A 27946-nucleotide genomic window follows, 5' to 3' on the forward strand; every position below is an offset into this window, starting at 1 on the left:
ATATAGTAGACTGTGGGTTGGAACTGTGGTTTTTAAATGGAGACAATAATAAAAGTTTCCCAAATAGATGAAGTTAGGCTGCTTGGACCTTCACTCTGCAGTGAGGTGCATTCAAGTGTCAAGTGTGTGCAAAGACAATGATGAAAAACCACATGGGCTTAATTTTAAGGAGGAGTTTTATTTCCAGCTGTGACAAAAGTAAAAACAAAACAGGTAACCTCCTCGGAATCTAAATGTTTAAGATTAAAGTGCAGAATCGTTTTTCACAGCATGTGTCAAAATTAAGACATCAAATGTTTAAAATAAGTCCAACAATCAATATCTGTAAATATAAATATGGTAGACAACAGATGGATTCTCACACATAACATCAGCAAATTCACTGCTCTGGAGTCAGGCGTGTACTTACGGTACAGAAAAAGAAATTCACGTTTTCAAATCGTTGGCAAGGCTAGCTTTCAACAAAGGCACAGCATTGTTCAGAGGTAAGGAAGAAGAAGTGCTGCGGTAACATTCTTATTGATCATGACACATCCTCACAGACATCGAACATGCACGATGTGGCTCAGACAGGAATGAGGACAAGAACATGGCAAAGCCACTGGCAGAGGACACACGACCACAGCGGGAACACTTTTAGAAGCAAAAAGAACTCTTGTCACATGCTTTGTGAGTCTTATTGACACCTCCAAAATATTACAGCCCTGAGCCAAAAGTGTGATGTGAAAGTGGTCCACCATAGACATAAGTAGCATGTAATAACAGGGTGTTCACAAAGGATCAGTCTGTAGGCAGCAGGCAGAGGTCGGAAATCACATCCTCTTGGAAGCAAAGACCAGCTAAACATTTCTTTCAATTGTATTTCAGAAGCCCAAATGCCAAATACTAGTCTGCTGGGTTAAAGAGGATGGATTTTCTGAACATTTTTACATGTGAAGGCTCCATCAGTGTCTTGCATTTATCAACCTGAACTGACAAAATATATTTATCACAAGTAGCCCAAAAGTAGAAATCAACAAATGTGGCTTCAAACAGCCATTTTGGTAGTATAGTGCAAATAAATTACTCAAATCTATTATAAAAATCTAAGCAGATACATAAACAAATGCTTATTTCCTTTCCAGTCCAGTCTTCTGAAAAAAGCTGAACATACTGAGTTAGAACATCATGCAGCGTGTGAAGACAGCAGCTGAGATTTTACAAAGCAATCTCCAAAGTTGAAATACAAATAAATGTAAAATGGTGCAAGAAAGTGGAGATGTGTAGTAGCATATTTATGAGTTGCCAAAAAGTGTTTTTCAGCCATATGTCTATATGCCGTGGTATTTACAGCCGGCCTTCTGTGTAAACAAAGTGGGATCTGTGAACAGAGACTGGACAGATGGAGGACACAATGGCAGTGCCAATGGATTCGACCCTGATGGTAAAAGCATGAAAGATTAGATTATAGAATGACCTTCCATATTACAGTATATTAGTCTTCTCCAGCAATTCTGTTACAGATCTATGCTGCTAAATGAAAACAGAAGGGAACTTTTGTGTTCTGTTTTTTGTGTTATTTTACACCTATAATGCAATGATTTGGGAAGTGATGCCCACTAACAATAGGCTTATTTCCTTTAGTGCGTCGCCTTGATATTGAAGTCAACACTCCTTCAGCCAATTGCCAATAAAAATATGGCAATGTATAATATTTACACATACAAAATATGTTTATAAAATTACTATATATAAAATTTTACAATGTTGCTGGCTATGCTTGTTGTTCAACAATGAAGGCGTGACATTTGTACCTTGAAAGTGTATGTTTGCTACAGAAGAAACTAAGGATTGGTGCTGGTAGAAAAGCTGGTCCATGTTGGGACATTATTTCTGCATTATCTACAGCCGTACACTTCTGTGAGCTATTTAAAGCTTGAAAGGGTCCTTAAATTTGGAGAATGTGGACAGTATCCATTCGTTTACCTCTGTGGCACCAGTAAAGCCCTTGCCCTGTTATTTTTCCAATCTGATAAACAAGCCAGATTCATTAGAGCCAACAATGCAAACTTACAGCACACTGTATTTGAAGAGTTATATAATATCTCTTTTCTCTGCTCAGAGATCCTCTATATTTATGTATGTACAGTTGATTACAGTAAATCATCTTCAAAGAGTGTGTCTGAGTGAGATGTTCCCCAAGTTGTTTGGATTCTTTTGTTGCTCTGGTGGCTTTTTGGACCCCCTGAGACTTCATATTAATCCTGAGCCTACGTCAGCAATAACGTCCTCAAAAGGAACCTCTCTCTTAAAAACCCTGCGGCCTCCAAACACCCAAAGCAGCTCAACATGGCATTGCCCTCGGGAGATAACGACACAGTGCTTTCAGCGGTCTGTTTGGATGGTTCTCTCCAACGTCCCGATTCCGTCCATCCTTTTTCAGATCTACTCGGGCTCTTCGGGGCTGTGCAGGCCGTTCTCAGAGCATGTGACGCTGTGATTTTCCCAGAAGGCCTTGTGCAGCTGCTCCAGTTCAGAGATCAGAGGCAAACCAATGTCCAAGTGCATCTTTAAGTTCTCCATCCATTCTTCCAGTTTTGTAAAAGCAGGCCTAAAATGATAAGTAAAGGGATGTTATTCATTATAAATATGCTTTTGTAGATGTACCTGTTTATAAGAATTTGCAGCGTCCAAATGAATGTACCGTTTGTCTGCATCAAGATCACAGCAAAGAGCAGCCATGGGAAAGAAAGCTTGAGGACAATCTTGGGGCCAGTAATGTTCAAGGAAGCCAGAGATGTTCAGTCCAAAATCCACTGCCCTTGGTAAATAGTCTGGGTCAGCGTTGACTCTTCCGATTATCTGGACACAGATAGAGGCACATAAGACACATTTGTACAAGAGGAGGACCAAAAGGTACATTCAAAAGAGTGTTGAAAATCACAAACTCCATAGATTCCATTCACATTTGTCACCCTTTCACTTACAGTAATGTGGTTATTTACTAAAACTTAATATTGATGGAAGTTCTGTACAATTACTATACACAAATGATTTGCTTACCTCACAGAGCATGATGCCATAGGAAAATATGTCTACTCTTTCGTCATAGCTCTTTCCTAGCGAAAAAAAAGACAAAAAATGACCAGATGATTAAGGTACTCTTGACACCTAAGGGATTGCATAGTTTAAAACGTGTTGCATACCATGTATCATTTCGGGAGCCATCCAATAGGGATTTCCTACTACGGTGTATCTCTTCCTGCGATCTGGTCTCTTCAGACCTGGCAGTTTACCCTTTGACACCCGGTCCTCATGCTTGTCATCCACCATGAGTCGTGCAAGGCCAAAGTCGGCTACAACAACCGTATTATCCTATAGAGAAACAAAAGAAAGCATTTATATTATGTCATCGAAATCAAATTATAAACAGTTAAATAGAGGCTGCATTACAAAGAACAATTGTTTTTGTAAGTACAATGCACTACAGTTCACTAAGCTCGAACACAAGAGTGTTACACTCCACTGGAGTTTTAAGAATGTCCCAGATGCTTCAAGCATGATAACACAGGTCCTGGTGTCTGAACTGTCAATTGTAGGACATGTCCAAATGATCAAACTAAACAAGAGTAAGTGCATATGTATGAGAGCTTACCTCTCGGACGAGGCAGTTGTGTGAGTTGAGGTCCCTGTGGATTATGTTCATGGAATGCAGGTAGGACTGGAACAACAGAGGTGGAAAGATAAACAGACCGTCAGAAAAAGAGAAACATAAACAGCAAGCCAAAAACAGCACTCCCTGTCAATTTCAAAGGCTTTAGAGTTGGGTATTCCACTAAAGCAAAGCAATTTATATCAAGAAAAAACATACATGAACCAATGTTTTAATCTTACATTTATCAAAACCCCATAGGATGAGTAAATATTGTATACTGTGAAAGAAAAGTGGTTGTATGGTTGTATTTTACTTTGACAGTTAGGTAAAGCCATCAAATGCTGTATATTATAATGTTCTAATGTACAAACATGACTTTAATCACTTGGCAGTTGGCTCAAATATTTCAAGATGAAAGGCTCACCATCCCTGCTGCTATGTCCTTGGCAAAGCTCACTCGTTTGTTCCAGGAGTATTTGCAATCCTGTGAATTGTAATGATAATGATAATGAAAGTAACTCCAATAATACTGAATACAAGGCAATTTGAGCAGAATGTGTCATCTCACCATTTTTTTAATAATGTCCCTCAGAGTGCCTCCCTTTATATATTCAGAGATGAAGTTCAGTCTCTTGTCTTTGTAGAGAACTCCGATGAACTTGAGAACATTTGGATGATCCAAACATCTCATCACCTTCACCTGTGAGAACCAAGTCAGCGTTAACAAACCTGCTGCATAGAGCTTTAAATGTACATTAATTTAGCTTGATAATGCTGGAGCAAGAATCTAGCAAGTGTATTACAAATACACAGAGAAAAGTCACAATGTTTGTACTTTTTATGAATGCATTTTACTATGAAGCGTTCACTATAGGTTTTAGTTTTCTTTTTCCTACATCAGATCCTTTCCATGAGTCACACAAAAATAAGGAACTAGTTTACTCTGAGCCACCTACAATCTTAAATTCTAAGCCAAAGTGAAGACTTATTTTAACATTAATCTTCATCATTAATCAACCCTTTGTTCACCATATAACTTAACATCCTGAATTTGTTAATTACAAAACAAGATTTGTTTGGAAAGTCATTAAAATAATTTTGTATATATATATATATATATATATATATATATATATATATATATATATATATATATAATATTGACATGTGTGTTATTGTTGTTATGTTACTTTGAGAACACAGGTGGAACACACACGTGTGTTTGTTTATTAGCGCAACGGAGCGCATCGCATCGCTCGTCTCCCGTAGATTTCTGTCCACTTCTGCGTCAACTGTCTTTCTCCGTCTTCATTTTGCCCCGTACACTGAGGGAACTATATTATGATAGATCCATGCGCTTAGGCACGCGGAAACGTGGGGACGAGCCTGACGCGGCTGCAGGTGAGCGGTAGGTGCGTCTTATGATTGATACGTGGCAGGACTAATGATTTATCCACGCCACGAGGAAATATGATAAAAAAATTGCTGAAAAAAATCGTCCATACCACCTTTAATAGCAGCGGCAGTAACTGAAAACCTGCTTTTACCGCCACATACTGGATTGAGTGAGACAGGAGATCAACAGAAACCATAAAAAAGGGGATTGTAGTGTAACACTACAAAGATGCTCTTAAGTCCTAACTAATAATCTTCCAATTAATACTGTGTTATATAAGTAAGTATAACCACTGCCTTACATGATTTTTGCGACTGGATTGTAAGAAGATTCAGCAGATTGAATTCCTGTTTATTATTTTGAAACCATAAAAAATAGAAGATGCTGTATAGAATATCTTATCTACAATCAGATTATCCAGATTGAATACTTTACAGAGCAGAAAGACTCCACATCACAATGTTGTGACACTGTAAAGTAGATTCAGCACATTCCATCACTAATCGTATTGCTGAGTTCTGTGAGGACAGAAAGATGGTCTGTTAACCTCTTCTTAACCGCTCAAGGTCTCAAGGTCTGACAAGACAAAAGCAGCGCCTGTTCACCCACTCTCAGGATCTTTAGATCCATCGGTATAAATAAACACAAAATATTATTATAATTCTTATCAATGAGCTCTTGAACAATGAACTGCGGTTGCAGTGCCTTTTTAGTTTATTAAGTTTGTGATGTAAACTGATATCAACAGGAGCCGGAGTAAACTTCCAAGGAGCTATGGTTGACAAAGCCACGTAAGGGTTCAAGCTAAGATCACTCAAGTTGTGATTTTGCATTTCCTACCCAACTAAAACAATGAAAGTCGGCCTCATGATGTTCTCAACATTCTTCACTGGATGCTGTACAGTGAAACAGCACATGCTCAGATAATTACCTCTTTGAGGAATGTTCTTTGTGTTTCATCATCAAAACGAATCAACTCCTTCATGACCATCACCTCCCCTGTTTCTTTATGAGTGACCTGCAAAAAACACAATAAAGCAAACAGTCAGCCATTGCTGCCATCATCTGGACATAATAGATATTGCACCCAATATTACAGCACTAGCTGTTTCAAATGTACCTTTATAGCCTGTCCAAAGCATCCTTTGCCAAGCACTTCTCCGTGAATCAGATCAGACGGGCGGAAGATGCGATGTGTGCGATTTGACACAACTCTCAGAGACTCTGAGCGATTAATGTCCTTCCTCTGGGACATAGGAGAAGCTGCATTGCTGGAACTTGGTGATTTGTCAATGCTATAGCTTCGCCTAGAAGACATACAGGATTTTGTTATTATTGTTCCAGAAAACTAAAACAACAGAGCTTCTCAAACTTTTTCTGGTGCGCCCCCTTTGAAGATTTAAAAAAAGTATCCATACCCCCACACTTGCGTTACTCTACGCGCCCTCAAACAGGTGCGCCCCACACTTTGAGAAGCTCTGCTGTACAACAATTGAGAGACTGACTGTGTTGCTCAGTAACCTACGTGACAATACGTGATCGAAACTTGTTGATGTCAGCGTTTGGGGGCTGTGTGATGGGGCTCGGGCCGTCTGAAAACGGACTTGGCAGTGGTCCGTCCACCTCCTCTGCATCTGTAGAGCCATTTTGTCCATGGCTGTGAGGGTCATGTTCAATGGTGAGCTGAAGTAGTTGGCTGGTCTCTTGAAGCAGCAGGTCAATCTGGCAGAATTGAACAAAATATAGATTGTGATGGTTCAGTTACAAGTGGTTTGAAACTTGATCCTATAAACAATGATTGTTTCAGGATTGTTTTGCATAAATATATAATCCAAAGCTCAGAGGAAGATAATTTGCTAGTGTCCCAGAAAAAGAGGGAAAAGAGACTAATGAGAGAAAAGAAAGGAAAAAGGTGTGAGTATTACCTCATCCAAAGGAACATTGTGTATGGGCGTCCCATTGATCTCAAGGATCCTATCTCCCACATGGATAGCATTTTTCACATCAGGACTAATGCATTCTTTATTGACTCTGAAGAAAACAGATTCAGTATTAATCACCAGGTTTATTACTACAGCAGCTGCACAAAGGTCTGAATGTGCTACATACTCTGTGACTCTGAGAGTGTGTCCTGGTTCAGGGCTAAATGCACTGGGGGGACTGAGAGGCTGGTCGATGGCTACTGAAAAGCCTCTGCCCCTTCGTCCGTTGTTACTTTCAGCCGAGGCTGGGATGGACACCAGAGTGACCGTGTGTGGGATCCGTGAACATGGAGAGTCCGGGAGCGACACTGGGGTGACCACAGTCTGGTAGTAACAATGACCACTGCAGCCAAAAAACGGAAACAAAGGAAGAGCAGAGGTTGTTTAAGGCAAACCATTATCTTCACAGATTTCACAGGATCACATGTTGTTGGTAAGACACTGCTTTAGGTCATTTTAGGAAAACTGTAATAGCAACAGTTCTGTTTAACCCAAGATTTTAATTTGGAAACTAAATAAAAATAAGATCATAACCTAAATAATAATTTTGAAACTAATTATAGAAAAGACTATATTCTTAAAGACTGCGACACATGGACAACAATGACTTTATACTTCACTAAACAGTAACTATTGGTATTTTTCAGTTGGAGGCCAAGAGACAGTTTTCTCCATTGATTACAAGGTATTCACATGACAAATATCTCAAATCTAAATCAAATGCTGAACTTGAGCATTTCTAATAGTGAATAGACCCTAGAACTTAAAATATGTGGCACTAAATATATCAAATTGAATCATCTCAAACTCACCAGTAAAGCTTGGATCTCTCTACCAAAGCGTACGTGTCCCCATCACCAATGAACGACCTGCAGTTCAGACAGGTGAAGCATTCTGGGTGATATTTCTGCTCTCCTGCAACCTACAAAGGGTAAAAAACAAGTTAGAACAGGTCTATGCCCTCGACAACATGTTTAGCCTTCCACTTTAAAGTTGATGTTGACATGCAAATGAAGCTGCAACAACCCAGGGGGCAAAGAGTTCTCTATAACCAGTGAAGAGAGCTGCTTTATTAAACGGTTGGAGAGGTACGAGGCCTGATCACGGTGCTGTGTCAGCTCGGAAATTGATTTTGTTGATGCCAGACCACCGCTTGTGCTCTGGGCCGTTTGGAAACTGGAGTGGGAATTGAATTATGGCCAAAAAGAACCAGGGGCAACGATCAGATTAATAGCAGATGTAAGCATGACGCTGGCCCCGTTATTCTTCTAAACTATGCACATAAATCACAGCAGAAGACTCACACTTTTACCGCTGCTCGTTACATATTTCAGACCTTTGTAATAATTGACCAGCGGATCGATTAAGTCGCTCTACCTTCACACAATGACCCTTTCAACTCCTTTTGGTAATCATTCCATCCCTTGCTTTCGAATCCAAGTAAAGGTATGATTAAACATGGGGAATAATGCAAAGCAGTAACGACGCCCTCCTGGAATAATCTATGTTTTTTTTTAGTTTTGGGTGGTGGAAAATTAAGGAGGGGCACGCTATTTTGATCATACTGCATTCCACTGCAAAGATCTGCAAGTCAAATTAAGCAGAGTGAAAAGAGGGGCAGTCAAAGCATTGGCTAAACAAAGGGTAATCAATTTAATGCAAAGCAGGCGCAAACTAAATATGGTAATTTTCTCCCTGTAAAATAATAAGACTTGCTATTATAACTCTTACTTAAAACTTGTAAAACTGAAGCAAGAACTACAAGGATCAAACATAGTGACCATTTTATCAGAGTGATTCTACTGTGACTAAAGCGCCAATTTCAGCAAATGTCAAAGTGTTGAGGATTAACAGGAAACTAAAGTGCAAAAGGTACAAATGAAAATCAATAAAGTCTTTGTGTTCAGCCATATGTCTCCAGCTGTCTCCCTGGAGACCACAGACACACTCAAGCACACAAACACAAACACACTGCCCTCCTTCAGGCTTCAGCGAGGAAGAACACTGTGCCGGAATATTAATTACTTTTATCTAATGAGACTGAAAAGACACTTCTTTAGGATTGTGCCTCTTCACGCTCGGTCAGATTAGTTTTTTCTGCTTTCTGTGAACTTAGTGTTGACTCCTTTGGTCAGGGCTGTTGTAGACAAAAGAGGAAGGAGATAAATCATGTGCTGGAGAATAAGTAATCACTGTAAAACTGTGGAAAACATGATTCTACAAAGGGTTTAAACATATTATAACTAAGCAATAGAATTACACAAATACAGCACACCTCCACATGGCTGTTCCTATCAGTATTACACACTATGTAATATCATGATGTTACCAGTATGATTGTATCTAGAGCTGAAATAAATATCTGACTGCAATTTTTCTGACAAGAATTGTGATTGCCATTAGATTTACCATTAGTGTTTTAATAATCAGATTCTGTTCAAACTTCACATTTTAATTGATTTAAAGACTGAAAAAAAAGTACTTCAGAAGATGTTTGTATGGGTCAGCCTTTGCGATTTGCTAATTGTGAGCTTACATATTTATATACTATTTACAACATACTTTCCTTAATATCATGAGCCATTTATCCAACCACACCACAAGATTTGCAGAAAAACAAAAGGGAACCCTAGAGACCCATTGAATATTGTGTCATCTGAAACCAAGCAGTAAATATTTTTTCCTGTTTGATGTCCAGGGGATTCACTCTTGGAATAGCATTGATTTACACCGGAAGAGAAGACAGCTGGGCAGAGATGAGAAGGATGTCACTGCCATTTGCCAGCCACAAGGGCAGGAGTCAGAATCACCCACCAGACACTTATGACACCCAGACCTGTGAGGCCATTTGACATGCAACAGCTGCTACAGCCAGAATACTTCACTTCCACACTTATCTCATCATCTGATCATTGTGTAGCATAAAGAGGACATCGTGGAGTCGTCATGTGTTAGTGTCTGTTCCATTTCTTCTGCCATTTCAAGCCTCGTTGTGGACTGGAGTGACCTCATCGGTGTGAGACTGTGACTTGCTCTAGTCGCAGATCGCCATGGCGTCGCAGAGTGACTACAAACACAACCATGTCCAGACCTGACTGGGGGAGGAGGGGGGTGAGGGTGCGACGTGGGAGACACCAGATCGGATTACGATGCACTAATGGGGGGGTCCCTAGTGTCGAATGAAGTTACATGAGGAAGTAAATTAGATAGATATATTAAAACCGCATTAATAACTGCATAATAGTTTAAACTGAAGCTTTCGTTCTTGTGTAAATTGAACTGTGTCAAATATAAATGTATGAAAAACATAATTTATGATATTTTTAAAAGTCTAGGATTCATTTATTGTGGCATTTACTTGAATGAATTTACATTGACATTTATTTCTATCAAGCCATTTGTTCTGTTTATAACTATAGTATTGTTAGTTCCCCTCCTTTCTCACTTCCTCATGTCATTTCCTAATAAATAATCATTTGGATGGGAAATAACAATGCAAAGGGGTTTGAAGTAAAGGATGCACTAAATGTAGTATTAACATTCTGGACAGTTAAAAGTATAAAACTAAAAGCCCTGTATACATTATATGAATATCAATACAACTAATCAGAAAAGAAAATTCATTGTGCAGAGAATTATTAAGATCTAACAACAGTAATGCTCTGACATGATGATGCTCCACAACAGCAATAACAGTTGCTCAGTAATGTGTTATCTCTTGTAGTTTCCCACAGTCTCCTCTCCTCTCAAGCCCAATGACTTCTTTGTTAAATGTGGAAAAATGACCTCATACATCTCGAGTGCTTCGAGGTGGTTCTGAGTGACCACATCAAATTATATAGGCTCTGGCTTGTGCCTGATGTAATGGAGCTGACAGCAGGGATCTTGTTTGCTGCTGCACTCAAACTAAGTCCATGTGTGACTGTGACAGAAAGTTCAGAGAAAATGACATCACACACTTGTTTTGAAGACATCATGTGGCTTAAGTACTAGGAAGCCCCCAAACGAGAGCTGAAGTGGGTCAGGAGGCTGCTACTGAGGTTGAAGTTTGGGAGAAGAAAATATATGTTGTTTTAGTACTTGCTTTGAGATAAAATGTGCATAAAGGGTTTCATTCTGTACATAACTTTCTGTATACATAACTTTCAAAAGCGTATACACATTTTGTTGCTTTATAGATCTCTATTTTACTAATGAATGTACATGTAGGTCTGAATATACAGAAGAGGTGACTAGGAAGTAGATTATGGCAATTTGTTTAAAAAGGCTTTATATTTACATATGACATTTCTTCAGACCACACACATTTTTGCTTTTGTAGGGGAGTACCTTACACCGTATATATTTATAGTAACCTTGACAATATATTTACAGCTTCTGTGGTATGAGGAAAGGCTCTGTGCGCAGACACATAGTGGAGTACATTGAGGAGACTGTGAATGGAAAAGCCCTCGTGCCTCTGACAGTACACAGAACAGTACGCACATACAAGACAAGCTTCAGAAGTACTGTCAATGTATTCATCCTCTTTCCTCATCGCTCTTCCTCGTGTCAGATGGAGGAAGCCGGACAGAGCGCGGCTGCTGTAGACGGTAAACACAAATAACAGTGGGCCCTGACATCATCAAGGCATGACAACAGTCGCCCATCTCCGGACACAAACACCACAGCTGACTCCAACTTTTATCCGTAGAAGAAGCATGCGTTCTAAAAATAGCAAACGTGCCGCGGCTCATCAGTTTTTCATGACAAGAACAAGAAGAAGAAGCACCAACGGAGCTCCTCGCAGCTAAACAGATTGTCCACTGACCCGGTTCAAAATGACAAACGAAACATAACCAGCAGCAACAACTCGACATTTAGAAGCAGAGATGAAAATGACTATTCAGCATCGTCCACCATCGACCCCACCGTCTGCTCTCTGCTTACATGCCGGCCGGTCGCCCTCAAGACTGTCTACATGCAGCTTTCACAACCATGACAGCAGCAGCCTACCTTCTTCTCCCGTTTCCACAGCCTAAGACAGCAGAAGCTCCAGAAGAACAAGTCTCCCACCATGTCAGCGAGAGCCGGCGTGTCCCTCCTGTCCCGCGTCAGTCTAGTACATTCTAGGGGCCACAACAGAACACTAAGAGCGGCGAGGATGAGAGCGAGCGGAGCGGCCGGTCCACGCCTTTGCAGCTGAGCTCATCTCTGAATCAATGTCGCTCCCCCTCCCTTCCCCTGCCTGTCTCCTCTCCTCTCTTACTTTTACTATGACCTCATCGCTTCCTCTTTGGCGCCGCCCACTCTTGCACATGCGCCAGCCGGCTTTTTTCAGCCCTCCCACTTTGAAACCACCAACCCCCAACAGTGTTAAATGCATTCCTTTCTGCACCTCCTTTTTGGCCCCAATGCACCCACATTCCTGAACTGATAGTTGTTAAAATATAGAGCAAAGCTGTGTTGTTGTCTTTTCTTTGCGAGGCTGTAAAAATAAATCAGTTTATCTTTTCTTTTTTCTATTTTTTAATCTGTAAATGTCTCTTGCAAATTGGTTAAACAAACAGCATTTATTTTTAAAAATCAGCAAAGGGACAGTTAGATAAATTCCATTTGATTTTCCATTTGAACTGTATTGGTAAGTTTAATAGTGTATGTTTGTAATATGCTTCCCCCTGGTTTAGACAGATTCATTGTTTTGTACATTTTAGTTTGTCAAAGGTGAATAAATATAAGAAAACTACCGATCTAGTTGTTTAAGCAGAAGCTATAAAACACAACAGTGTCCTTGACCAGCTGGACAGTGTTATTGTGTTGCATCAAACAGTGTTGTGGTGATGTAAGCCTTTCTCCAGAGTCATTCTTTCCCTCACCTCTTCACCAGTGGTCCATGTTGTCCCTGTTTCTGAACTGTCCCACACACAACTGTTGCCTGTGTCCAGTGCTGGTATTAATAGACGGTCAGATGCACTCAGGGCCTTCAGGGCTCAAGTGCTTTATGTCAAACAGAGACAGACGCAGAGAACGGACAAAGCCAGACACTGCCTGATTAAGTTACACTGGAAGTCTCTGCATGGAAGCTGCATTAGTAACAAAATCACAGAGGAAAAAGAGATCTGACAGTAACAAACTGGCAACAGCCAAGCAATGAATCTCACTTGGTTGGAGTTAAAGATTGTGTCCCATGCACACTATAGTATGTATATAGAAATATTGTATGCTATTTACAGTAGACTGGCAAAAAATAATTGAATTGCGCTATACCATGTAACAATCTTGAAAACAATCTTTGCAGAGATCCATATATTGTGAATAAATTGTTTTTAAAGCAGATCAATCTACAAATAGATGTTCCTTCAAATGAAAACAGTGGTTGTCAAAAGTGAAACTGCCCACAGTGACATTCCGGGGTTGTTCCGAGTCGAGGTTTACACAAGGGAAAAAGGAAATGCCCTTTTGTTAGAGGGTGTATTGTAAGAACTATTGCATGTCTCAATAATAACTGTAAGACTAAACCATGTAATGACTATGGCCCTCTCAGGCAGCAGTTGTCTCTAAAGATAAAAAGCACATGTATCACCTCAGGGACAGAAAAGAGACAGCCTTTATATTCATCACATACAGAACATTTGTGCAGACAGACCACGCTGTTTACTGCACTTATGACTTCAACATCACCAGTGCTACAACAAACATAGAAGTTCAATCTTGATAATTATGATATTGTAATATTTCATAATAATCAGCCTGGCTTCAAATGGAAACTCGCAGTGACACACGGCAAACTCTTGTTTTGAGAATAGTCACAGTTTTAGGATGTGGGACTTTCCACTGTTGTGGGGGATAATTCTTAACAACCAAACAACACATTTCACCCACTCATCATTACAATTGAATTTAAATGTGAAAAAGGTCAGAGGAGTATATTTGTTTTACCTTTACTATTAGTAACAATATTTGAATGGGTTGGTCTAACTTTTAAATCATAATCATAATATTAAAACAAAAGTGAAACAAAACCAGGCTCTTTCACCATGTGACGAAAAGAAATTACTTCCAAATACGCACTCAATCCAGAAAGCAGTGTGGAACTATTTAGGTACTTTCTCAGATTTTAAAATTAGAGAAGCAAATTAACCACGCTATCTCCAGAAAAAAAATGTTTTTGTAGATGAAACCCACTCGGGGAGTTGAACCCCTCCCTGCTGCACTAAGTGTACCTCCTCATACCTCCTCATACCTCCCTCCTTCCCTCTAGGTTTGCTGAGTCACTGCTACAGACTGCAGGCTTTACTGAAGTGCCTTTATTAGACAGGAGAGGAATGAGGGATGGGAGAGAAGAGTCCCAGTAAATGCAAGAGTCAGGAGTCGTACTCACAACTCTGCGGCCGGCTGCACTCTGAGCCTGGCATACGTGTGCTGTGCCTTAACCACATTGAAGTGCTTGTTCATCAGTAAAAGATACAAATAGGACAGTGCTGTGTCTATGTGCAGGTGAAGTTAGAGACTTTAAATGAATGTGGGTCCTCAGACAGCTGACCTTGGTCTGTCTGTCTGCTAATGCCCTTTACAGCAATAAGGCTTGATTGGATGTTAAATTTACTAAAGTGTAGTCTATCCAAGCACAAGGAGAAAGAGGAATGGCTGTCTCCTCCATCTCATCCACTCTGCCCTTGTGCTTTGAGGCATTATTGAGATTGAAGTGCACATGTGAATGTAGAAAACACTCACTCTGCAAGATGTGCTCAAATGGCTGCTGTTCATCAGGGCCATGACACATGACCCTATAGCACAAGCAGCCCACAGTCACACCACATGCTTTATGGACAATAAATGGACTCTGTTAGGTAGTTCCAACACCCCCTTGTTTTATGGAAGCAGCTGAGCTGGACTTTATTAGTGTGAGGAAAAAGCCAATTCTCCAAAACAAATAGAAGTGACGGTGGGAAATTCTTCATCTTTCTCACAGAAATATTTGGGGGGAAGAGAAAGGCGGTGCTGGCCGTACAAATGACAGTAATCTGTTGATTTAATATTGAAATTGCATTTTAAATAGTTTATTCTATTTCGTATTTAAGCAAAACAAATGTTTTAGAGAACAGAAATGGTGTCTTAAAAATGTAATCCCCACATTAATATGTGCTTCAAGTATACTGCCATTTGAAAATGACTTGTCACTATGGTGTTAAATTAATACTGATTAATTATAGCATTTTTTGTATTAAAAAAATAAATAAAAAATACACACACGGTAATTATTTTTAAATAGAATTGATATCGTAGTGTTTATGGATTTCTACAGATAAATGAATACTTAATGAATAATGAAAAGACAAACAGATCTTTTCTATTTTCCGGATGACACAGTCACAAATGATTCTGAAGTGATAAATTAAACATTCCCAGGCAGCATTCACAATTGCCCTGCTTCCCTCTCCAGTGGTGGGAGTAAATGGCAAATTAACAAATGGAAATTCACTACTCTTATTTTGTCCGTTCTTCATAGCCACAAATCTCTTCACGAATGAAGTCTATTGTTCCCTTGCTACTCGCTCCTGTTACTAATGTGCTCTCAAAGCTTGGACGTCCAGTGGAGGTCTGTAAAACGATCCGACCACTCACTCACCGTCGATCACAGGCCTGACACCGGCCCCCGAGCTTGTATACACATTTTGTACTACGAGCTGACGCGAGCGACGAGACGGTAACCCTAGTTTAATCTGCAAACAAGAGAAGCAGCAGGGGGCGAGCGCGCGTCTTCTTACCATGATGAGACCGGTGGCGATGGGGTCACTGCATCCGTGGCACAGCTCCCCGAATTTGGCCCAGTAGTCCTTTTTACAGAAGAGACGGCCATCTTTCTCATAGTACCAGTGGGAGAGCGACGCACTGCACTCACAGCACCTGGAAGACACATGCACTTTTAAGATCGGAGCATCATCATGTCAGAATAGTACTTTCTTTATTAAACATTCTGATCATTCTTGTTCTGATAAAGCCTCTAAAACTGTTGAGGAACGAGCAATTTTTCAGCTTTTTTTTCTTATTTAGTGTCTAGTAGAGTATCGCTTAGTATCTGATTTTCGATACTGTTGACAACCCAACAATGGACACATAACCTGAGATTACAAGACACATTAAACATTAAATCTAATAGACAACAGACACAGTGTATTCCATCATTGTGTCTCCTTCAGTTAATGCGATTGTGTTGGGTGATTTTTCATTATATCAATGAACAAACCATCATTACAAAGATGACATATGGTGACTTTTTTTTGTTGACAGAATATTTTGTGAACTGTGTTTGGTTTAAAGCCACATAATGACACCCTTCGGTTTAAATCATAGTTTTCATTTTAATCTTTACTGAGGCATCATGACATTACAGATTGTCATGACAGATTGTGTTCACAAAGGTTTAGGAGCATTAACAGTCAAGTCCAGTGTGTTTTTCCTGTGGTTTCCAGGTCAAGATGAGATTGCCACACATTTCCTTTTCAGCCAGTCATCTAAATACAGTATTATTTGATGTTCATCCTAATTGAGGTATTAATGTGAAAGTACACACATTACAGTCTGTTAAGTATGCAAGACTCACATATTAATGTAAGTTACTGTATGTGAAGATATTGCCAGACTCATAGCATAACTGATTTTTTTTGTTTTTTGTCTCATTCTACTCTCCAGACCCTGCTGCATCTGTAGTTGTTAGTAAATCCAGTCTCGGCTAATCAGAAAAATTAGAACAGCCAAAAACAGGTTCCGCCATGAGGACATTTTTATGATAGCGAGACGTGTTTTTCTATTTTCCTGAAAACCTAGAAAAATGACAAAAGCAAGGATGTTATGAGACTAAAAATATGCACATTTTAAACCTTATTATCAGATTCAATGTACTATGCAGATGCACGGCTCAGTTAAACAGGTAAAGTGCTATTATTACCACAAAACTACACAAATAAATGTACCTGTGGCCAAAGGTGGAAAGTAGCACATTCCAAATACTGCCATTACTGTTGGAGGTGATTTAACTATTTTCAGTAGATTTTTAAACATATACTTGTTATTAAGTATACTTCAGGCCATGTAATTGTACGTAATTACATTACACAATTACATTACTGAGTACAGTACAAGTCCTAAATGTCCAAAAGTACAGCTGCTCTGCTGCGCTCGGTAACAACACTGCATAGCTTGCTCTTATTGGCCAGAGCTCAGAGAATTGTGCAGACTATGGTTTAAAACATCTTAGCTCAGTTTCTTTTTTCAAGTTTTGTATAAAGGACTTTGCCTGGCTGGACTCCATTCTAATGTCCTTGTTTTTTAATGGCCAAGCAATCTAAAATGCTTCAAGAAATTTGTTTAAAAAGCAGCTAGTACTTTGAGTAGGATGTCAGGATTATTCGGTTAATCGATTATTGTGATAATTCAGGCCACAATATAACCTTAAGAACCAAATAATATTAATCGGGACAATTTTAGAAGCAAAATGAGTCCAAAAAAATAGTCATAAATTAAAATAACTTTTTTATCTTGCCGTTTTGGATCAATTAAATTCAATTTATTTTTGCAACGCCCAAAATAACAACAGCAGTTGGCTCGATGGGGCATGGATATTTTTTTATTCAGAAAGTAAAATTTTGTAAAGCCGGCCACAAACAAGGAATATGTTGGACAACGTGAATCAAACAATGATCATGAAAAATCATTAAATTGTGATTAATTTCTTTTCACAATGATTGTAACACTAAAAGATAAGATAAGATAAGATAAGATATTCCTTTATTGTCCCACATGGGGAAATTTCATTGGCGCAACGCAGGTAGATACAGAGGTAGATACAGAAGAACAGATCTGAAAAACACTTTCAGTAGAAGATCTCCTATAAATAAATAAAAACTCCCATAGACAAATAAATAAATAAATAAATACATAAATACCATTGCATGTGATCACGACAGTAATTGCACATGAATATGTGTCACGACAGCACATAGATTGCACATGAATTTCACAGTAATTGCACAGTAATTGCACATGAATTCCAACAGCAATTGCACATATTGCAATTGCACATCAGTATTAGGTTAGGTCAGTATTGCGAGTGTTCAGTACTAACAGTTTTTGTTATAAAGTCTGACAGCAGCAGGAAGGAAAGACCTACGGAACCTTTCCTTCACACAGCGAGGGTGGATCAGTCTCTCACTGAAGCTGCTCTCCAGAGCGGAGAGAGTGTCCTGCAGGGGGTGACACTCATGGTCCAGCATAGATGTGAATCTAGCCAGGACCCTCCTGTCCCCCACCTCCTGCACCGAGTCCAGAGCACAGCCCAGGACGGAGCTGGACTTCTTGATGACTCTGTCCAAAATTCGATATCCCTAAGTCATGTGGACTTTCTACTTTCACTTAAGTACTTTTACATTTCCAGTGCTCTTTCAACCACTGCGTTTGACATGCACAAAACAATGCATTTCAGATTCATGCTACGGTAGAAATACACCAACTCTGAACCATAGTCCCCTGTCGCCCCCGAGAATGCCATCGTTGTCGTTTCGGACGTGCTGTGTTTATTTGACTTTGCCCAAGGTCGCTCCTACAGTTCACATTGCTGCTGCGGCACACTGTACGCACGATTTATTTATGACAGAGACACACACATTCTCTGGAGTGTGTCGGCATGCAGAGCTGCCTCCTGCCGCTCGATAGACAGGGCAAAGCTCCTTAGCCATGCAGAGTGTTTGGGTGAGGTGGGGGTGAGGAGGGGAGAGCAGGAGGAGGAGAAGTGGGTCAAAGCTTTCTGAAGACGTCTGCAGCAGAGGACCAAAAGCCAGTCAGCTGTCTTCTCTGATAACCAGGGCAGTGATCCCAAAGCTCAGAGAAGCAGCAGAACGTCCTCAGACTACGGTTGGGAGTAGCAGCACCATAGATACTAGAGAAGACGTTAAGACTCTTCGGTGGGATTGGAATTTTGTGCTTTCAGGGCAAAAAATGAAACCCCCAAAAGAGATCTCCGCCGCCGCGGCTGTCTCCTCTATTAAGAAATACTGCGCGCACACAGCACAAATGCAAAGAAATACTCCTCGTAATTGACACATGTTTAGTGTTGACATCCTGTCTTCTGTCTTATCTCAGTGAAAAAAGTTCAAATTGCTTTTGTTAGAAGTTTGGTTTGACCTTCTGTCTGGTACTTTTTTTACATGCCACTTAGCAAAACACCCTGTAAAAACACTACCGGTAATGTCAAGTGCTTAGAATGCAGATAAGGGAACAAAGGTGCCTATTAATTTAGATAATATGTTGTGATTTATTTTTAAGCAGACAATTTTGTTAATGAGATGTACTATTTACCTTGATGTGTATGAATTGCAACCTTCAGATAGCTTCAGATCGCAGCCAGCAGCCGAAACATGTCAAACTATATGTAAAAAAGTTGCTTAAAAAACTATCTTCCTAAAGAATTAAAGATGTATCCATCATAACTGAACAAGATGAATATTACCACAATAATCTCAATCTTTTGACCAAAAATCAGCTTGATTTTTCCAGTTTTAGTTTAAATTTGAGTGGTTTGAGTGGTTCATCAGTACAAGAGGATCATGAGAGCATCAGACAAAAACTCTATTTTACTCTATAAGACAAAAACCTACCGACACAAGTTGAAGATTCACTAAAAACGTCTACTCATTGTGAAGATGTTTGCACTATAAAATGTGTGCAACAGTAAAATGTAATGTCATTTCTGGGCAAAAAATACATTAGGTGCTGAGATGAGACTGGGGATTTTAGATGCTGTAAAACATGAGTGGAAGCCGACCAATGGCAGCGGGGATCAGAGCAGGGCAGCACTGTTAGTAAATCTGAAACTGACCCCTTCCTGTCCAAATCCCTGATGGAATTAAATCAAAGTGTGTGGGAGATTTACTTTCACAGCTCAAAAAGGAGGAGCACGGCCTCTGCCCTTTGTCATAGATGCTCTCCCCACTGCAGGACTGAAGAGATGAGTGCATAGTACATCAAAACCAGAATATTGTGGCTTTTCTTATTTTGGCTGGCTGTTTTTTTTGCATTGGTTGTACACAGTAAGCTTAAATATCCCCACAGCGTCTTAACGAAATGTAAGGTAAAGTGTTTAAAAGGGCAGTAAACAAATTCTATTCATCATCTGGACAGAGTGACCCAGGTCAGCAGCTAACGTGATTCATTTGTCCCAGTCGATGTCATTGAACCGATGGTGAATGAACAATTGCTAAGTGAAAGGAGCAGAGTTGACTCCCAAAGGAGCTGCGCTGCTCCAAAGAATAAAAATGCTAATATGTTTCGTTGAGACGAGACACTTGAGTAAACAAAAAGCACATTCCTCCAATCTTTCCGGGCTTCAGGCTCAAGTCCAACCAGTGAATTGTTTTGAGGATTCTTGGGGTGGACATTTTATACAAGAATGACATGCATTTCAGAACTAGGGGTAACCCTAAATGTAAATGCATTTTAATGTAATTGTTAGCAAAAATTGAGGATTGAAATTAAGGACTTAACTGTTGTTTTGATATTTGTCAAAAAAAAGCACCATTGTACAGCTAAAAATGAATATTGTGACACCCATATTCAGAACATATGTGTAGAGGTGTAAACATTGGCTATTATTACACATATGGTTTGGTGCCAAAGTAGACTACGAGTCATAATCAGCTTCTCCACATTCTCTCGAACATCACACCTATAATCACTCATAAATCTGCACAAAGCTACGTCCCAGGAGCCTGAACCTGCCCGTGCCAGTCTCCACGGACCCGACTCCTCTATCAAGGTTAAAGTGAACCCCGTGGACGATGTGCTGTGTCAAAGGGTCAGCAGCAACAGGTAATTGAGTGACGCACAGGCCGCCGCTCCCCTGATGAGGAAACAGAAGGACAGCGCCATAAGGAAACGGTGGGAGCGCCGCGAGGAGGTGAGAGTAGAGTCAGTGGAGAACAGAACAAACCTGAAAGTGGTACATGCCCTTTGACGCACTACCGACATGTACCTATCCTCACGATGAAATATTAACTGCTCTGTCTGCCGCTGCAAACTGAAGGACATTCATCTCCTTTCTCTCTGTAGACTGGGGAGACAGGACTGAAATCAATATGCCAATATAATGGTCTGTCTATGCCCAGAAGTCAAGGGAAATGAATATAAATGATAAAATGTGCACAGGCTGTACTGTAAAGAGATTGTATTTAAGTAGAATAATGCCCAAAAAACTTTTCTAAATGTACAATGTAATAAAAAATATATAGCAGAATGAAACATGTTACGGTATTGACATTTCCTGGTTAATTAAGTGTCAATAAATAAATAAAAGTATTTAATTTACAAGTAAGCCTTTTATATTACAGCTCAAAGATTATTGTATTACAAAGAAAATTACAACTATTGTAATGAAAACGTACACACGATGAATATTGAGCCCCAAAAAGTATTGTCCCATCTCTCATTTACTGAACAATAATATATATAATAATATAACAATATGAAATTTCCCCATGTGGGACAATAAAGGATTATCTTATCTTATAACTGGATGTATTGATTATATATATACTATATACTGTATATGTCAGACCAGGATATGAACAACACTTATTCTTATGAGTAACAGCTTTCATGACAGATCTTCAATGTCCTTGCCACAAAGAAAACAAACAAGCTAAACAGTTGTCTCTTTAGTGACTCCTTGTGGCTGGGGTTATCATGGATGAGATCACACTTGTCCTGGTTCAGTTTAGCCCTGATCTAGACTTGGATTGGTCCTGTTCTAGTCCTGGTATATTCCTGGTATAGTCTTGGTTTAGTTCTGGTTTTAGTCACAGTTTTGTCCAAGTGTCGCTCAAATAATTCCTTCAACCCCTATTTCTTTGCTAATAAAATCCTGCAAATGTCATCCAAATATTTCAATAAACCATTTTAATTCACCATTATGAGGAACTATTTCACCGTTAATACCTCGTTCCATCCAATGTCCACGTCCCTTTTTTCTTTTGTCTGCCTCCCATATTATCCAATTCATGATATACCCCCGGACCCCCCCTCTTATCCCCATGGTTACCAGAAATGCCTTTGCGATGATGTCACCCCCCAAATAAAAGGCCTTACTTCATCCCCAGTATATTTACTCTACACTCTCTGTCTATTGGACGCCCAAAGATCCGACAGGAAATGCCCAATCAGACGCTGCCCTCAGTCCCATCACGTTCATCTGCACAAAGGCTGCATTCGGCTTTGACGCTTTTAGAATGTGATGTAAGCAAACGAGTTGAACATTTTATACTGAAATAAATCACACTATTTGTAATTCTGGCTCAGAACAGTGGGCAGCATCTCTTTAGAGCGTGGGGAATCTGGACCGTGCACAAATAATGAACTGAACATGCACCAGCAGCAGTTTCCTTTGTGACCGTCTGGGACCTTCTCACTCGTTCCACTTTTGTTCTTGCATCTGAGTCTATAGCTCCAGTTAACTACTATGTCATACAGTCACACAAGAACAAAGCATTTCAAGCATACAGATCTACACATTTAACTTTTACTGCCAGTATATAATATGTAAAGTTATGTGGATCTACACAATCTTAACTGAAAAGTATCTCATCGAATAAACGCAATAAAATGCATTCTTGCTGTTCAGGAGTGTAGTTTGAAGAGAATATTGGTTTGTCTTTGCACTTCTATCTAAAAACACAGATTCAAGGGCAAAAAGGAACACACTCTTACACAGAGGAATCAGGACCTTTATCTTACCCTTACAATCACATAAAAGATGTCAGGTTTATCATGGAAAACGCAATTAAATGTCACTTTCAGAGTTTGATGGGAGTACTGTAGCATGAGCCAAAGGTCACAGCTTAGGAAAGGTGATTAATCAAAGCGCTGCCCTCTGGGTAAAAATGTACGAGCAGCTGTGATAACACAGGCCTGCAAAAGTGAGATTTGGGTTTGAAAATTAAAGAACCTTCTTCTTTATACTGGTGGTAATTATATGCAAATGCTTTAGACATTATCTTTAGCTCTTTTCTTCAGTGTTAGGGTTAAAATTCATAATGACTCTCCTCTGTTTGAAGTATTATAGGTGTGAATAAAATACATTATTTATTTTCTATTCAATTGTGTCTTACACTAGACTAAAAGCCCTTGGACTTTTCCCGTTGGTTTTGGTTCTTTGGAGCAGTCATATGTTACAGCTGGTAGGTTAGTCATATGTTTAACCTAAATAAGTCACCCGCATATGTAGCTGCATGGGACAGACACACCACCACTTGTGTCTTTAGGGAAGTGAGAGACATCGAAGAGGAACAGGTTTACCAGAGGAGCCCTGAGACTTTATCAAGTGAAATAAAACATAGATATGCATACAACATTACTACAACTTCTTCTACTAACACTACTCTTTTTAGATTTTTTTAAATGGACGATTTGACGAAATAGATTTTAAGTTTCAGCGATGAAATAACAGAATAACCACAACAATCTCTGAACCAGAATCAAGCCCAAAGCTTTCAGACTTACTTGACAGTCCCTCTCGCTGACATGGCTGCGCTGGGGCCGAGGGTCCAGTTGTGACAGTCAGCAGCTCTACGAACGACCTGCCCCTCTGTCAAAGCCATCACCCACAATCCCTCAGTCCATCCGCCTCTGACAGTCTTCACCACGATGACACAGCTCTATCCGAGTCCAGCTCTCCAGTGAACCAGGTTGAAACAAATCTAATTTCGCTCAGCTCTTCATGAGTACTCTTCTTCCACGTGGCCTTTAGTGGGTTATCTGATTTAACAAGCCGTTCAATTGTGATTAGATGGGCTTTAAGTTTCACCGTTCCGCTGACATAATGATCGCTTGACTGCCTTTTTGAATAAGCGTTTATCATAGTCATGGCTGTGATAGTAATAGTACGGCATTTGCTACAGTATTTGTTGAAATTTCCTTTTAAATTAATCCCGACATGTGCACAGTGAACGTTGCATCATGAACACTATGAAACATCAAGCGAGACTAAACCTTTCAAACAATAAAATGTGACTTTTAATGGTTAATACGTGTAAGACAAATCAGACAAATACTGTATGCTCCAAATATTAACTGAACTGGCACTGGCAATTTACCGCGAAGTCCTTAAATCATTCAGCAGGAGTTCCGTGACTTTAGATCGACCCTCGGCACAACCACAGAGAATAAAAATGACTGCAAACAAACACTTTTCCATTCCTCTCATCTCTGCTGGAGTGATGCTTCATTGCAGCTGCACCATCTCACCCGCGCTCGTGTTTTTTTTAGATATAAGCTCTGTTCCCCATTGTCACAAGGCAATTTTCCGCGCAGCCCTTGTCAGACTAGTAAACCGTCTTAAATCCTGCTGTTCCGTGACAATCCAACTCCCCTTGTGGTTTTGAAAGTGGATCAAAAAAACACAAGTGCGCCACTGGGACACATCGAGGAAATATTTTAGGGAAAGAACACTCAGCAATGTGTCTGCAAAGCATACGCTGTCAGTAGTTCATCACAGATCCTCTCTTGAGACACGTCGATCGATACTGACCGCCCCACAGACAAAACAATTTAGTCAAACTCACTAAAATCCATTAAGAATTCAATGTTTCAGTTCCAGCTGTACAGGCCAGGTTGACATTTTATGCATTAATTCCAGTTTGTCCACCGTCTAATAAACAAATAACTATCAAGCTCATGTTAAGGTAAAATATATGAAGAAATCTATAACACATTTTGTTTTCAGTCAAATCTATAATTCTGCGAAGAATCTGGGTCAGTTTATACTCCAAAAAAACATCCTAAAATTCATAACTAATTTAATAGGCATTCCACCTAAACCCAAAACACATGCTCAATTTACAGTCAGGCAATCCATACCTCCAATAGCGGCTTTACTCCGTATATTTAACAAAGAAAATCTAGGTGGGATTTGAAAATCTGATTTGCTTGTTTCCACTTATAATTAGATAACGGTAAATCAGACAACAGAAGCCAATAGTCTCATCTTGACAACAAGTCGAGCCTGTTGTTTGTACTCCAAATGGTTCAGGGAGAGCTTTAGTTTGAATTGGGAAAAAAATTACTCAGGAATTTTAGTGAAGATTTGCCAGAACGATTCCTACATCAACTTCTTTTATTTTTATCATATTTTATTTAGCCCATAGGCTTTGTCGACAAGAAAGCTGCACCTGGGACTTCTGTGTCTTAACCACTTGAACACAGAGCAGCACTACTACAGGTACAACATCACTGATGCCACAAAAACAAGGCTCACAGAAACACACACCACAAATCCAAACAACAGAAGACTCGGAGCCCAGATGCCCTGCTCAGATTTCTCATTCAAACATCCGGCCAGGGGAAATCATTAATGACGCTCTGTGGGGTGAGTCTCCAGTGTTAGTGGGCTTGTCAGTCAGCTCACTTCAACAGAGGAAGATTCAACACAACGCTATCTAAATTATATTCAAAAGATGTAGATGGCTAGGTCTGAAATTGCAATACATTTTTATTTTTATTTTTATTTTATTTTTTATTTTACCCCCTCTACTGGTGTAATAATTGTTGTTGAGTTTGTGTATGTTTTATGTTCTGATGAAAAATAAAATAGTAAAAAAAAAGAAAAGAAAGGTTTACCAATAGTATGTCGGTGTAATCCCTCATTCGTCCAGGCGTGTTCCATAGTAGAAAAAGCTTCAGTTGTAGTCATCTGGACTCAGTTTGAAAAAACTGAGTCCAGATGACTACAACTGAAGCTTTTTCTACTATTTACCAATAGTAGTTTAAACAATGATAATATACACTACAACATATTTAGCACTTTTTTGACACCCAAAGATGCTTTACAATATAATAAAACAATGTAAAATGAGAATATGTGGTTTGTCTTTTTTTAAGGACAAACCAATTGCAAACTTTTACTGAACCGACATGTTAATCACTGCACACAAGGGGCAGTTGATCAGCTGTTGTGCTCACAGACTGAAATACTTTAGTGGTTCGTACCTGAAGCAGACGGTGTGCCAGTCTGCGTTGAGGGCCTGGAGAAACTGCTCATCATAAATGGTGTCTTTACATCCCGCACAGGCAGGCAGGCTTCCCCCAGCTGCACACAAGCACAACACACACAGGTCAATGGGCCGAGCAGTAATAAACATGCTATTGATGCTTGACAATCATGTGTGGTTATAACTGCGCCTCAAATGCAAATCATTAAGGCTCAAAAATGTGTAGTCGTGGTGTATCCCTGGAGCACTGATAAAGGTAAGTATCTTTTTCACTGTTGTTGTTTTTTGATATTGGTATGGTTGATACTGGTGTGGTACTTGACTCATAATCAGTTATTAATATGAATTATTCATACTTATTTCACGAGAAACTGACTTGATGTCACAAAGGAACTATAGTGCACTACTGTATTATTGGTGTTATCATATTTACCATCACAAAAGCATTCAAATAACGAAATGTCACTGCACTGAGATGCAAAGTAGTAACAGTAGAAAAAGCTGTAACTATTCTATGCCGTATATGTAGTGCATTATATTGGCATTGTTTCTCATATTTTTTTTTTACCAAACTAGAGATTAAATAAAACACTTTGATAATATCTGGAATGGTGCTTTGAAGATATGTCATAATTGAATATCGAGTATTGTTTATAGTCAAAAACACAATTTTAAAAGTCGTTTTGTCAACTTTCAAATAAGACTTTAAATATGTGTGTATTTTTTACGTTTTGTAGAAATGTCACGTGTTTCTAATAACCTCAAATAATACATTTAAAGACATAAGGTATCCCGATGCTATTATGGTCAATCCAGCAGAAATGTTTCAAGATATTATCTTAAAACATTTCTGCTGGATTGACATAATAGCATCTGGATACTATACAAATACCTTTACAAAACTATTAGTCATACCACCAGAGCCTGTGTATCAACATTTATTCTTATTTGTTCGAATCAAAAGTTCACACAGACAGGTGTATATAGAATCCTTTGGCCAAGGCACTATTTGAGCTTAACCTTAACCTTAAATTATTTTTGACCTTGTAAACAGACTTGCAGGATCCCTTTGTATTGATTGGACAGTCCGGAAGTAGCTCTGTTATGACGTTAATGCCTCACTCTTATTTTGATCCATACCTTTTCTAAAGATCATTAAACATCACGTGCGTCATGACAATCTACACACCAGTGCCATGTGTCAGGGAAAACTGCAATAGCCTACTTTAGCTGCAACAAAATGATTCTATAAAGGCAACAGCCATGAGCGTGTTCCTATAATGAACTATGCATCAGCTGTTCAAGGAGCTGTCACGCGCGTCCTGCATGGTAACAGGACGGACACCGCAGTCTGTACTGGAGCATCATTTAATGGAGACATCTTCACCAGCTGACCGTGAAGTGTGATCCATACTGCTCTGATTCACTGCATTCATTGCACAAGACACAGAGACTAAAGTACATGGTCGCAGTAAATAGCAGCATTATGGATGTGAGGATGCTCCGGGCTGCATCCCGCGCCCTGACGTGGTAAACACCCCGCTCTTACCTTCCTCCTCTCCCATGCGTTCGTCCTTCCAGGTGCAGCACAGCAGCATTAACCTCATTCACAGACACCGAGCTCTGAAGCCGCTCGACTAACTCTGGTCCGCAGAAAACCGCTGTCCGGTGTCGCCACCAGCGCAGCGTCCGTGTTGCTCTCGGTGTGGGCGGCTCTCCGCAGCTTCCTGCTCCAGAGGCACGTTTCTGCGACGCTTGATTCAAGATGCCGCGGGCCAATGGGGCTGCGTCCTTGACCAGAGGCTCCTGCAGCGGGCCAATGGGGCTGCGTCCTTGGCTAGAGGCTCCTGCAGCTGGCCAATCACAGCCAGCCTCTAGCGGGACGCAGGGCAAAGACCCTGCGCCACTACAACTGCAAGAT

General features: G+C 39.9%; 1 protein-coding gene across 3 annotated transcripts; it reads right to left on the reverse strand.

Moving 5' to 3' along the window:
- Window positions 1–158: 158 nt before the first annotated feature.
- Window positions 159–27736, reverse strand: limk1a (LIM domain kinase 1a). Of its 3 annotated transcripts, XM_072462798.1 has the most exons (16): window positions 27575–27736; window positions 26024–26123; window positions 15760–15898; window positions 7825–7934; window positions 7140–7355; window positions 6956–7061; window positions 6556–6752; window positions 6151–6337; window positions 5962–6048; window positions 4203–4334; window positions 4059–4118; window positions 3635–3700; window positions 3186–3354; window positions 3043–3098; window positions 2684–2841; window positions 159–2590 (listed from the first exon to the last, which is right to left on the reverse strand). In XM_072462798.1, the coding sequence occupies exons 1-16, from the start codon at window positions 27630–27632 to the stop codon at window positions 2425–2427; spliced, it is 2007 nt and encodes a 668-aa protein (XP_072318899.1). In that variant the 5' UTR covers window positions 27633–27736; the 3' UTR covers window positions 159–2424. The 3 variants fall into 3 exon arrangements, with proteins under 3 accessions (XP_072318899.1, XP_072318908.1, XP_072318916.1); XM_072462807.1 differs by lacking the exons at window positions 26024–26123; window positions 27575–27736 and adding an exon at window positions 23540–23607; XM_072462815.1 differs by lacking the exons at window positions 15760–15898; window positions 26024–26123; window positions 27575–27736 and adding an exon at window positions 12008–12377.
- Window positions 27737–27946: the final 210 nt, after the last annotated feature.

The sequence above is a fragment of the Eucyclogobius newberryi genome, unplaced genomic scaffold (genome assembly GCF_026437365.1).
Source record: "Eucyclogobius newberryi isolate DKJ021-1_F unplaced genomic scaffold, fEucNew1.0.hap1 SCAF_10, whole genome shotgun sequence".
Classification (NCBI taxonomy): Eukaryota; Metazoa; Chordata; class Actinopteri; order Gobiiformes; family Gobiidae; genus Eucyclogobius; species Eucyclogobius newberryi.